This window comes from Rhipicephalus microplus, chromosome 1 (genome assembly GCF_043290135.1).
Source record: "Rhipicephalus microplus isolate Deutch F79 chromosome 1, USDA_Rmic, whole genome shotgun sequence".
NCBI lineage: Eukaryota > Metazoa > Arthropoda > Arachnida > Ixodida > Ixodidae > Rhipicephalus > Rhipicephalus microplus.
In genome coordinates this window covers 31,118,507-31,130,915 of record NC_134700.1, presented here as the reverse complement: position 1 = coordinate 31,130,915, position 12,409 = coordinate 31,118,507, and the positions used below count along the sequence as shown (strand labels likewise).

Genomic DNA, 12,409 nt, shown 5'->3' with positions numbered 1-12,409 from the left:
TTAGACTGACATGGCGGCATTGAGCATAGAGGATGCTGTATGCTACTTCATAGCTTTCCTGGTTGATGCAGCAACAAAACGTATTCCCCAAACATGTGTACCGTCAAGCAAACGACGAGTATCATGGTGGAATAATGAGTGCCGTGATGCTCGAAAAAAACAAAATAAGGCATGGAGGTTGCTTAGAGACTCGCCCACAGCCGAGAATCTTGCAAACTTTAAGAACGTCAAGTCGCAAGCAAGGAGGACGCGCCGACAGGCGAGAAGAGAAAGTTGGCACAAATTTGTATCGGGCATTAACTCATACACAGATGAGTCGAGAGTCTGGAGCATGGTTGGTGAAGTGGCAGGACGAGGAGCACATTTGCTTCCTCTAGTGAACACACAAGGGGAGAGTTTGGAAGACCAGGCAAACACTCTCCGAGCGCACTTTGAACAGGTCTCCAGCTCAACACACTATAGTGAAGTGTTCCGACAATACAAAACCGCAATAGAAAAACAGAGATTAGAGCGCAAGCCCAGAACACATGAGGCATACAACGAACCTTTCTGTTTGGCTGAACTGCAGGCCTCACTTGCCTGCTGCAATAAATCTGCCCCAGGCCCGAACCGTGTGGCATATGAAATGTTAAAACACTTCCCACTGAAACCCAGAAAGCTCTCCTCTCTCTGTATAATGCTATATGGTCTTCTGACGAGCTACCCTCAGCCTGGAAGGAAGCTATCATTATCCGAATCCTAAAACAAAGCAAGGACCCGGCCTCACTTTCCAGCTACAGGCCAATAGCATTAACCAGCTGTATTTGCAAAGTCTTTGAAAAAATGATTAACAGGCGCCTGATGCACTTCCTTGAAATTAGTGGCCTACTTGACCCATACCAGTGTGGGTTTCGAGAGGCTCGGTCCACCACTGACCACCTTGTCCGTATCGAAGCACAAATTGACGACGCTTTTGTTCACAAGTAATTTTTTCTGTCTGTGTTCCTCGATATGGAAAAGGCATAAGACACTGCATGGCGCTTCGGCATATTGCGAGACCTGTCACATTTATGTGTGCGGGGTAGAATGCCGACAATTATGGAAAGCTACCTGTCCAACTGTACATTCTGTGTCCAAGTTGGCACTGTCTTATCTCGAGTATTTGTCCAAGAAACAGGAGTGCCACATGGAGGTGTATTGAGCTGCCCACTTTTCATAGTTAAAATGAATTCCTTGCACCTGTCTCTCCCATGAAATATTTTTTACTGCATATATGTCGATGATGTGCAGATTGGTTACAAATCATGCAACATCTCAATGTGCCAACGAAAGTTCAACTAGGGTTGAACAAGGTATCTCAATGAGCAAACGAGAATGGTTTTATACTCAACGCGCAAAAGAGCACTTGTGTCTTGTTCAGCCGAAAGAGGGGCCTCCATCCTGATCCCGACATTGACCTGCATGGTCAACGTCTGTCAGTGAAGACCGAGCACAAGTTTCTTGGTCTCATATTAGACACTAAGCTAACCTTCATCCCACACATCAAGTATTTAAGGGACAGGTGCTTAAAAACAATGAACATTTTGAAAGTGTTGTCACACACTACATGGGATAGTGACAAGAAATGTTTAATTAACTTATATAAAAGCCTCGTACGCACACGCCTAGATTATGGTGCTATAATCTATCAGTCGGCAACACCAACAGCCTTGAAAATTCTCGACACTGTCCACCATCTAGGCATTCGCCTCTCTACGGGTGCTTTCCGCACCAGCCCTGTGGAGAGCCTGTACGTGGATTTGATTGAATGGTCGCTCCACCTACAAAGATGTTCCTTGTCCTTTTTGTACTTTTTGAAAGTGAAGGCAGACAACAAACATCCTTCCCATTTCACAATTAATGATTTGTCTTGTTCTGGCTTGTTCGAGAACCGTCCTTCGTTTAGGCAGCCCTACGCGCTGCGTGTAAGGAGCCTGGCCGAAGAAAAAGGTGTGCCTCTTCTTGAACCCAGTTTGATGGCTCCTGCAACATATCTTCCACCGTGGCAGTGGCAGCTTATAGACTGTGATGTTTCTTTTGTTGATGTCAAAAAGCACGCACCACTTGTACACATACATACTTACTTTTTAGAACTACAACATAAATACACATCCCTGAGTTCTTTACTGATGCGTCAAAGTCAAACACTTCTGTGTCATATGCAGCGGTAGGCCAATCCTTTTCCTAGGCCGGCATTCTTCATCCTAATGCAAGCATCTTCACAGGAGAAGCTTCTGCAATACTGGCGGTCGTAAAACACATTAAACAGATAAAATTACAAAAGGTGGTAATATACACAGATTCCCTAAGCGTGGTCAAAGCCCTGAAAACTCCCAAAAAACACAAGAACCCCGTGCTGGTGTCAATCTACTCACTTCTGTGCACACTCTACACATCGAAACAGCATGTCGTTGTCTGCTGGGTTCCAGGGCACCGTGAAATACAAGGGAACGTTTGGCCGACAATCTGGCTGCTTGCGCCAATGTCACTACTGCCAATGCATCAACACCAGTCCCTGCACTTGACTTAAAACCTTTTATAAAACGAAAGCTCAGGGGGTATTGGCAGAGCATGTGGGATAAACACACAGATAATAAACTCCATGCTATTAAGCCGCAACTAGGTTATTGGCCGCCAATATCAAAATCACGACACACAGAAGTAATACTAACAAGGCTTAGAACAGGACACACACATTCTACACATTCATTTCTTCTGTATACTGGTGATCCACCATATTGTGAGAGATGTGGAGAGCCCCTTACAGTTCTCCACATTCTCGTTCAGTGCAATGAGCTAGATGCTCTAAGAAAAAAGCACTTTTTACTGCCCTACCGAGAGCAGCTCCCTCTATACCCTGGGATGCTCATCGGTAGGGATCCGCTTTTTAAACTGCAAACACTTTTTACGTTTTTAAAAGATGTGCAAAGCTTTCACCCGATATTTTGTGGTCATCCGTAGCACGACCTCTATCCGTAGCACGACCTCGTGGCTGCGGTGACTACATCTTCATCATGGTTTTATTATCATGACATTTTGCCATCAGCTATCACTACATATATGTCACGCCACTGTCATGATTTTTTTACTTTCATGTTTTAACCCGGTTTAGAGCGAGGAATTTTAAGGCCCCTTTACAGCCACGTACCATATCATTGTTCATATCTGTAGTCAATCGAAATGGCGCTCTTTGGCCATCGATTGGCCCTTGCGCCACTAAAAACTACTCGATGGATGGATGGATGGATGCTATGAGCGTCCCCTTTATAACGGGGTGGTGACAAGTATGCCACCAGGCTCGACAAAAAAAAAGAAAAAAAAACCCTTTTTCTTCTTTTTTTATGTTGGCCTAATGCCTCTACTTCGATAAATTCTATCTTAATGGAAAAAAAAGGTAAATTTTCAGCTTAAGTTCTCTGCCATTTACGGTACACTGTCCATATTTTATTTTTCCAATATTTATTTTTGACCTTTCTCTCTAATTTTCTGCCACCAATACTCTAACCGTCTCTTACTTATTTCAATCGCGGGTGTGTTCAGCTTTCCATTGTTGTCCCTGAAACCCAAGGCTTCCTGTAGGCTCGTGCCCAAGCGTACACCTGGGTGGATATCTCCACATTCAATCAGAACATGCTCCGCCGTTTCCTTATCTTTCCCGCAGCATGTGCATTGTTCTTCTTCTTTACTGAATCTTGCTTTATAACTACGCGTTCTAAGGCAACCCGATCTCGCTTCAAACAGTAAAGCGCTTCCCCTTGAATTATCGTAAAATGCCTCCCTCCTTATTTCATTTTTGCCCTTTCGGTAGTTACTCAAAGCCGGTTTTTTCTCCATAGCTGCCATCCAGTAAATCCTCTCCGCCTCCCTGACTTTTCCCTTAACGCTCTTTGTTGACATATGGCTTACAATACCAGCCGTATATTTACTAGTGAGTCTTCTAGTTCTTTTTCTCCACTGTGTGTCCACGCTTTTCCTATACAAATAACGGAACACCTTCCGTCATCATCATCAAGCACCGCCATCCTGCGGACATTCCAAGAACTAAACAAGAGGAGCACACGCACACTTTTAGTAGACACGAAGCGCAAGCAGTAAAAACTGCTTGCGCTTCGTGTCTACTTTCCACCTTTAGCCACATCGAGTTCATGGTATATAGTAGTTCACTGAAGTTTATGAAGATGTCATTTGAGGGAACAGCAATAATAAAGCCGGAGAAAGTGACACAGAGAATAATGGACTGCAAATGCATGGCTATATAACTGGCGGGGCTTGCGGCCTAACGCTCGCTAAACTTTCCTAAGACCAAGGAGGTTACGCCCAGCGAGCATAACGTAGCTACTCTTTCTTGTCAGATTTTGGTCAATGTACATGCCAATGGCTGCTAAGAGGGAATGAGAGACAGGAGAGTTCGGCTTTTAGTAAACGTGCATGCTGAAAATGTTTTATTGTTCAACAACGCACAGGAGAAGTCTCCCACCGGCACCACCTTGCAGGTCAAAGCGTAAGACATGTTACGTACTACGACGAGGAATGAACGAATGCCGCTTTAAGGAGCTTCGACCGTAAATGTTAGGAAAGACCCTAAAAGGTTGGAAAGAAGCCTTGCTGAGTGTTGACACCTGGTGGGTATCTGGAGGGCTGACTGCTCTTAGTGTTGGTGTGCTGTTTGTGTGCGCTCTTCCCCGCCAAAGTCAGGCAGAGAAGTCCAGCTAGGGCTACTGGCCCAGAAAGAACTAGCCTCTGCGGACCTTGTACGTCTTCAGCGCAGTGTTCCAACCTGGACCAGGGAACAATCAGGCAGCGGTGGCCGGGTCTTGGCAGCTGTGTAGTAGCCTGCTGGCACCAAGCGGGCGTTGGTGTAGTGTGATTGTGACGACGGCGAAGTGTGCTTGTTGTGCGACCTGCTGTGTGGTGTGCGGATTTGTGTTGCGATCAACAACTATTGGGACTCACACGGACAATCGCGATGGACCATGTACAAGGGCCACTTCAGGGAGCAGTGGTACTGTTGCTCTTACGGGACCTCCTGAGGTGGTGGACGCGATTTATTGACTGAGAGCAAAGACGTACCCCTGCAAGAGACAGTCATTGGGGAGCCCTGCTAAAGTGGTCCGCGTCCTGCAGCAACGTGAGAGATGTCTGTGTGCGCCAAATTAAACGCGCATCGGCGTCGCTGAGACACGCAGTTGGCGTTGAAAAAAGTGCGTGCACAATGCAGGGTACAAAAAAGTGCATCGCACGTTCACTGAGGGCCTTCTATCGGTGGCCTTTGTGACGGCTGGTTGTGTCTCACGGCGTTGCTTATGTAAAGGCGCGTCTGCTCACCTAGTTTGCCAAGTATTGTAAATATGTGAATAAATCATCTATGCTTTGTATGAGCAAAAAGCCTCGCAAGAGTTACTCCTGACCCGGCACCTAGGTGTCCTCCTGGGCCGAACTTCTCGGTAAAATCACCGCTAAGAAGTGCGCGGGTCTGTCAACAAAGGTCGTCGCAGGCTCTCTTTTCATGGGTGAAGCTCCTTAAAGCGACACTTGATTGTCCCTTGTAGTCGTAGTCCTAGTCGTAGTGTGCAATCAGTCTTACCTTTTGACCTGCAAGGTGGTGCCGGTGGGAGATTTCTCCTGTGCGTTGTTGAACAATAAAAAATTCGCGGCGTGCGCGTTAACTAAAAGCCGAATTTTCCTGTCCCTCATTCCCAATCAGCAGCCATTGGCATGTGAGCCCTATCTGGCAAGACATGGTTGCTACGTTATACTCGCTGGGCGTAACCTCCTTGGTTTTAGAAAGGTTTAGCGAGCGTTCGGCCACAGTGCCATGAATGCAGTGAACTAGTATATACCATGAACTCGAGTTGGTTAAAGGTGGGAAGTAGAGATGAAGCGCAAGCCGTAAAAAAGTGTGGGTGTGCCACCTCTCCTTTAGTCCTTGAAATGTCCGCTGGATAGCGGCGCTTCTATATGCGGAATATACGATGAAAAGATGCGAGATGGTGGTACTTGGAGTGTTGACTAGATGGACGAACGGGCACGCTGACAGACGCATGGATGGCTGCATGGAGGGATGGACGCATGGACGGACGCAGGGGCGGATGCATGGACAAACGCAGGGACGGACGAACAGATGGACGTGCGGACGCACTAACAGTCACATGCATGGACGGGCGGAAGGACGCATGGACGGTCACACAGACGGACGCATTGGTGGACGGAAACAAGAACGAATGAACGGATAGATGCTTCGCCCCGCTTTCCATCATTCACTCCGTGGATATGCAGCCATTTTTTAAATGCGAAGCATTTCTTAGCGAACTTCAGGGACTTTGAGCGTATTTATCTATCTATCTCTCTATCTAGGAGCGCATGACCTTTAGCTCGCCCGGTCGCTCCGTTAATGGTATCTATACCAAAATTGGTATGGCATGACATGACTGTATGAAAAACATATTTTTGTAGTCATAACTCGAAAATAAGGATATGCATGTCATGAACGTAATGATTTACGTTTGGGGTTCTGCAGCTTTTGCAGTGGTTTCGTTCACATGGCATGTTGCAAAACTGGCATTGTATGTCATGCTTGCATGCCAAACACAAGCGACGGACCCTAACATGAAAATCATGTCATGCATGTCTTGTAACAACATGACTACTTGCTACGCTCATGATGCGCTCGCGGCCATTTCACTAGCTTCACATGTACCAAACTCGGTATTACGTGACGCGAATGGACAAAATAGGTAAATGACTTATCTAAACACGATAATCGCAACATGCGTGTCATTTAACAACATTACTGCATGCCACACTGATTATGCGCTCGCGGTCGTTTCGCTAGTTTCCCATAAGCCAAGGAGAATTGAAAGAGGAAGGACAGGGAGGTTAGCTACTTATCAGACCAGTGACATATGCCAAGTTTGATATTACGTGACGCCAATGAATGACGAAGGTATGTGACTGGTGCAAACATGATAAACATGACTTGCGTGTAATGTGAGAACACGAGTACGTGCCACAGTGAAGGCGCCAATTTATTTCGACCCGACGCGGTATGCATGATCGCCGGCGTTCATTTCGTCCCGTCACGCCGGCATTGCCAGGCCAGGCGCCAGTCCTGCCATTTACTCGCAGGCACGCGCCGCGTTGCTTTGCTTTGACGCATGCGTGTTTCATAGCATCCGGCGTCCCTCCATCACAAAAAAAGGGAGACGCCGTGTTGTCAGGGTAACGCACTGGCGCGAAATGCAGCATGTCGCATTTCGCACTGGTTGCCGGCGCCTGGCGTCAGACTTTGGAGTGCTTGTGTTTTGCTAACTAGCGTCGCTGTGCCAAGCGTGCGCGTGTGTCAATGCTACATTGAAGTTTATTGGGGCCTCCATGATGCGTTCGCGGCCGTTTTGCTATAGCTCCACATATACAAAATTTGGTGTACGCAACGTCAGTGAATGACAAAGTATATGACTGGCGCAAACATGATAATCCTGACATGCGTGTCATGTCAGCACATGACAACACAACATGCTCACAGCGGGCTCGCGGTTGTTTCGCTAACTCCACATATATTTAATTTGGTGTCACGTGATTTGAATTGATGACGAAGGTAAACGACTCATGCAAACATATTAATCATGAGAAAGAAGTCATGTACGGCATAATTTACCTCCACATTGTAACATTGTGCTGATTTTAAAGTGACGTATTAACACTTCTCATTCGTTCTTCACATGTCACCAATTTCCAATGTACGGGGGATCTGCCAATTTTTTCATATGCGAAGCATTTCTTAGCGAACTTTGGCGACTTTTAACGTATCTATCTATCTATCTATCTATCTATCTATCTATCTATCTATCTATCTATCTATCTATCTATCTATCTATCTATCTAGCCACCTACGACTTTATCTGTCCTGGCCGTTTTTATAATAGTATCGATACCAAACTTGGTATGGCATAACATGACTGTATGAAGAACATATTTCACTAATCAAGACATGAAAGCCTTTATATGTATGTTATGCATGTCATGATTCACATTTCATGGTCCTGCAGCTCTTGCGGCGGTTTCATTAACATCGCATGTTGCGAAACTAGTATGGTATGAAATGATTGCATGACAAACACAAGCAACAGACCCCAACATGAAAATCACGACACGCGTCTCATGTACCAACATGACCACATGCCACATTCATGATGCGCTCGCAGCCGTTTCGCTTGCGTCACACATACCAAATTTGGCATTACAGTACGGGAATAGATGACGAAGGTATGTGACTGGTGCAAACATGATAATCATGAGATGCCTAACATGTAACAACATGACTACATGCTACCCTCATAATGCGCTCGTTGCGGTTTCAATAAATTAACATGTAACAAACTCAGTATTAGACGACGCGAGCAAACGACATAGGTAAATCACACATCTAAACATGATAATCATGACATACGTGTCATGTACCAACATGGCTACATGCCGCACTCGTGACTCGCTTGCGGCCGTTTTGCTAGCTTCACATATGCCAAATTTCGTATCACGTGAAGCCAATGGATGACGAAGGTATGTGAAGTGTGGAAACATGACAATCATGAGATGCGTGTCATGTGAGAACGTGACTACGTGCCACAGTCAAGGAGTTATTACATTTCAACGTGAAGTAGTGCACGTGCTCACTGGCGTTCTTTCGTTGCGTCACGCCAGCGTTGCCACACCAGGCGCCGGTTCGGCCATATACTCGCCGGCGCGTACTGCGTTGCTTTTCACATGCGCGTTTCAGCGCGTCCGGCGTTCCTCCTTCACTAAAAGAGGAAGCCGTAGTGTTGTCCGGGTAATCCATCGGCACGAAATGCAGCATGTCGCATTTTGCGCCAGTTTTCGCCAGGCCGCGCCGACGAACGCTGGTCGCGCCGGTCACGCCTTGCGTCAGACTATACAGTGCTCGCGTTTCGCTAACGTAGCGTCGCTCTGCGAGCATGCGCGCGCGTCGACGCTGCATTGAAATATAGGCACCTGGCAATGCAGTTTAAGAGATCTGATGGTAGCGCCATAACACACGGCCTTGCGAGTAGGCACAGCAAAACTATGTCTTATCATGCGTAGCAAAGCGAGTAGGCGCAGCAAAACTGAACTTGCGCATGTATATAATTTTTTGTGTGTGTTTGCAAGGGGGTCACGGCTGATTATGTAAGCGCCAAGAAGCATTTTTTAGAAACGTGCCAAAAAAGGCACTGACACTTTAGCGTGTCACTGTGTTCAGCGAGCGTTCCATTTTCTTAGTATTCCTGGCGATCGGTATACCAAAAATGCTGAGGCGGCCCAAAGAGCTTCGTCGTGCACTCTGGTGCTCTGTCAGGTGCCTATATTGGACCCTTCATGATGCGTTCGCAACCATTTTTCTAGCTCCACATACACCAAATTTGGTGTTACGTGACCTCAATGGATGACAAAATATATGACTGGTGCGAACATGATAATCTTGACACGCGTGATATATAGAAACATGGCAACATACCACGCTCATAGCATTCTCGCAGGCGTTTTGCTAGCTCCACGTATACTGAATTTTGTATCACGTGACTTGAATAGATCACAAAGGTAAAGGACACATACAAGCATGATAATCATGGCACGGAAGTCATGTACGGCATCATGTACCTCCACCTCGTAAAGTTGTGCTGATTTTAAAGTGACACATCATCCTCTCTGATTCGGGCTTCGCATCTCATCGATTCCCACTGTACATGGGATCTGCCCATTTTTTCACTTTTCGTTCAATCCTTCTAGATGACACCACCTTCTTCACGGCTGGGGCGCTGTCACAGCTCCAGCTGCTTGAAAACTGTTGAACATCTATCTATTCGAAATTTGCACCGCTAAACCGAATTGTTCTGCTGTACACTGCTGTGTTCTGCTGTGATCGAGTTAGGGGGCACAACTAGCGACCTGTTGCCCCGAAACGCGTGCACAACATCGCCGCACTGCGTCACTTTTTGAGAATTAAGTACAGCGAGCCTAGCATGCAGTCTTCGAGGGAGAACTCCACAGTATCCGCCCCTTTCAATGTGAACGCCGTCTCACTGGCCGAACGAAACGTACGAGTTCCGTCGTTCTGTTTTGAGATGTTTTCATCATCACAGTTTTCTCTGCTAGATTGTAGGGTCATTTAGTTCGATAAGAAGCACAGCGGGACTGTTTACGATTTTCAGTATCATGTACTTTTTATCAGCCGAGAATCGATGAACTCGCTTCGCTTACTCGCTTCGCTAAGCCGGGGTCAGGCATCTTGATTTTATATGGAAAAACGGTTTCTCCTTGGCAAAAGGAAGGAACGTTTCTTTATTTCAAGACGAACATTCGGGACATCGCCGCTTCTCTCTAAAATCAGAGAGGGTCCCTCTATCTTTAACGGCGTTCATGCAGACCAGTGTAACAAGGCTCAGATATTAGTTAGAGCTCGTAGTGAACATCCTACTTGTTCTGATTAGAAACGCGACGTCTAAATCACTGCTTGGTATTTCTGAAGTCAACGATTGCCTCATTGGTGTTTCTGTAAATAATAAATACAGCACATTTAAGCGAGTACCCTTGCACGGTGGTCGAATTGAACCAACACATGCTTAGGCTACGATAACGTTCGTCGTTTACTATGGTCGCGTGCATCCAACTAGCGTCGATACACCAGAATGAAAGCTCGATAACGATAAAAAACGCAATAATTCGCGCAATGTTGCAGTGGCTCGTCTGTTTAAACGCACCGTGATGATCCGTTCCTTCCGTCGTTCTTTCTCGTAAAGTCTCACGGTGAATGAGTAGAAACATTATGCTGGCTATTTTTTTGTGGGTGTTGAGCACCCCAACACAGAGCAATTATTATACATCCCTGAAAGTATAAGCAACTACACATACGAAGAACGCTGCTAATTTCTAACGGAAACAGAAACGCGGACAACGAGGTACCACACCTACAATGACGTAAATAACATCATTGGTCGCCTGCTTAATGAGCAAGTTTGCCAACTTGGGCACTTTTGTCAGCGCGCAATAGAGGAATAAACGGACAGCCGCAGAAACTATCATTAAACAGGTGGGTGTACCAACCATACAAATTGTTTACACTGTTTACTCTTTCCACCACGTGGGCGCCGGCCCGAGAACAGAGTGTGTGGACAAAGGGTAGTGGGGTTCGCTTAGGCATTTCGTACTAACGTTCCCCTTTTTTGTTCATACAGCGACCATGTTCAAGCTCTCCGTCCATAGAGTGCCTTTGGTTGTCTCTCTCGGTGGATATGTAGTGAGCATGTGGTCGCAGAATTGTGGTTCCCTCGGATGTCCTCTAAAGTCGACAATAGGAGTTTACTGTTTTAGGATTATACAGCCAACATATGTGCCCCATGAGTGTGAAATTTTAGATCAAGCAACTGCAACTGGTTATTATGGGCAACATAATTTGTGAACTTAAGACACATCCCATATTCCTTAAACACCTTGAAACATAACATTGCAACATTTCACGACTTTCACAAATATAACTATAACATTGCCAACGAACCGAAAGACTTATCTTGGTCAGACCAAGCAATTATTTATCAATATTCTTGTCTATTACGGCCAATGAAGTATTGTTGAGAAGAGCAGCTACTTTCTACACAATCCAGACTCTGGAATACTGAACATACATCTCTCTGCGACATCCAACGAATGTAGATTTCAAATAATAGGCGAAGATTTTTGGAAGACTGGCAACTGATACCCCGGTATTTTTCATAAACTTGACTTCAACATTTTCATAACAGAGGCATGACTTGATGTTTCTCATCAGTTCCGCGTGGGGGACAGAATAGTAATGGTCTTGCACGTAAACATTGAAGGCACTGCAACTTTGCGGATTTTCGTTGCCTGAATACTTAACGATAATTTCCGAGAATGAAGCGATTTACAAAATTTTCTGTCCTGTAACTGCCTTTTTTCATCTATGATGTAGTCCTTCGTGTTGATAACAATTATTACACGTCCACTAGAGAAGTGGAAATTCTTTTATAAGTTCTATGGCACCTCTTCGTCTATTGCTGCACTTTGCACGTACTTTAATTGCCTTTATGACTTCGATGACTTTGATAGCTTGGGGGATTCAGACAAGCAAACTGTGAGAATCCGGCAAAGTAAAAAGGCTCCTGTTCTTCTGAAAGAAATGTGTGCAAATTTCTGTTATACACAAAGTGGCATAAACTCGTTCGAGCTACTCACTTTAACGTGTTCAGCGGGTAGCCAGTGACACCGATGTAGTGAATTATTCCAGCCTGGCGAAGACTTTCGAGGGCAGGGAGAGTCTCGTTGATAACCACGTCGATACTTGGCGCAAACTCGATGTCGTGTACCTACAGCGTAAAAAAAAGTG

The 12,409-nt window shown here is 45.7% G+C and overlaps 1 protein-coding gene across 22 annotated transcripts in view; it reads right to left on the bottom strand.

Moving 5' to 3' along the window:
* Window positions 1-12,409, bottom strand: part of LOC119178032 (uncharacterized) — a 653,511-nt gene that overhangs the window by 418,293 nt on the left and 222,809 nt on the right. For all 22 annotated transcript variants that reach the window (XM_075892549.1, XM_075892220.1, XM_075892616.1 and 19 more), the window contains one exon: window positions 12,259-12,389. In XM_075892549.1, the coding sequence (XP_075748664.1) occupies window positions 12,259-12,389 (131 nt within the window). The remainder of the gene's footprint in view (window positions 1-12,258; window positions 12,390-12,409) is intronic.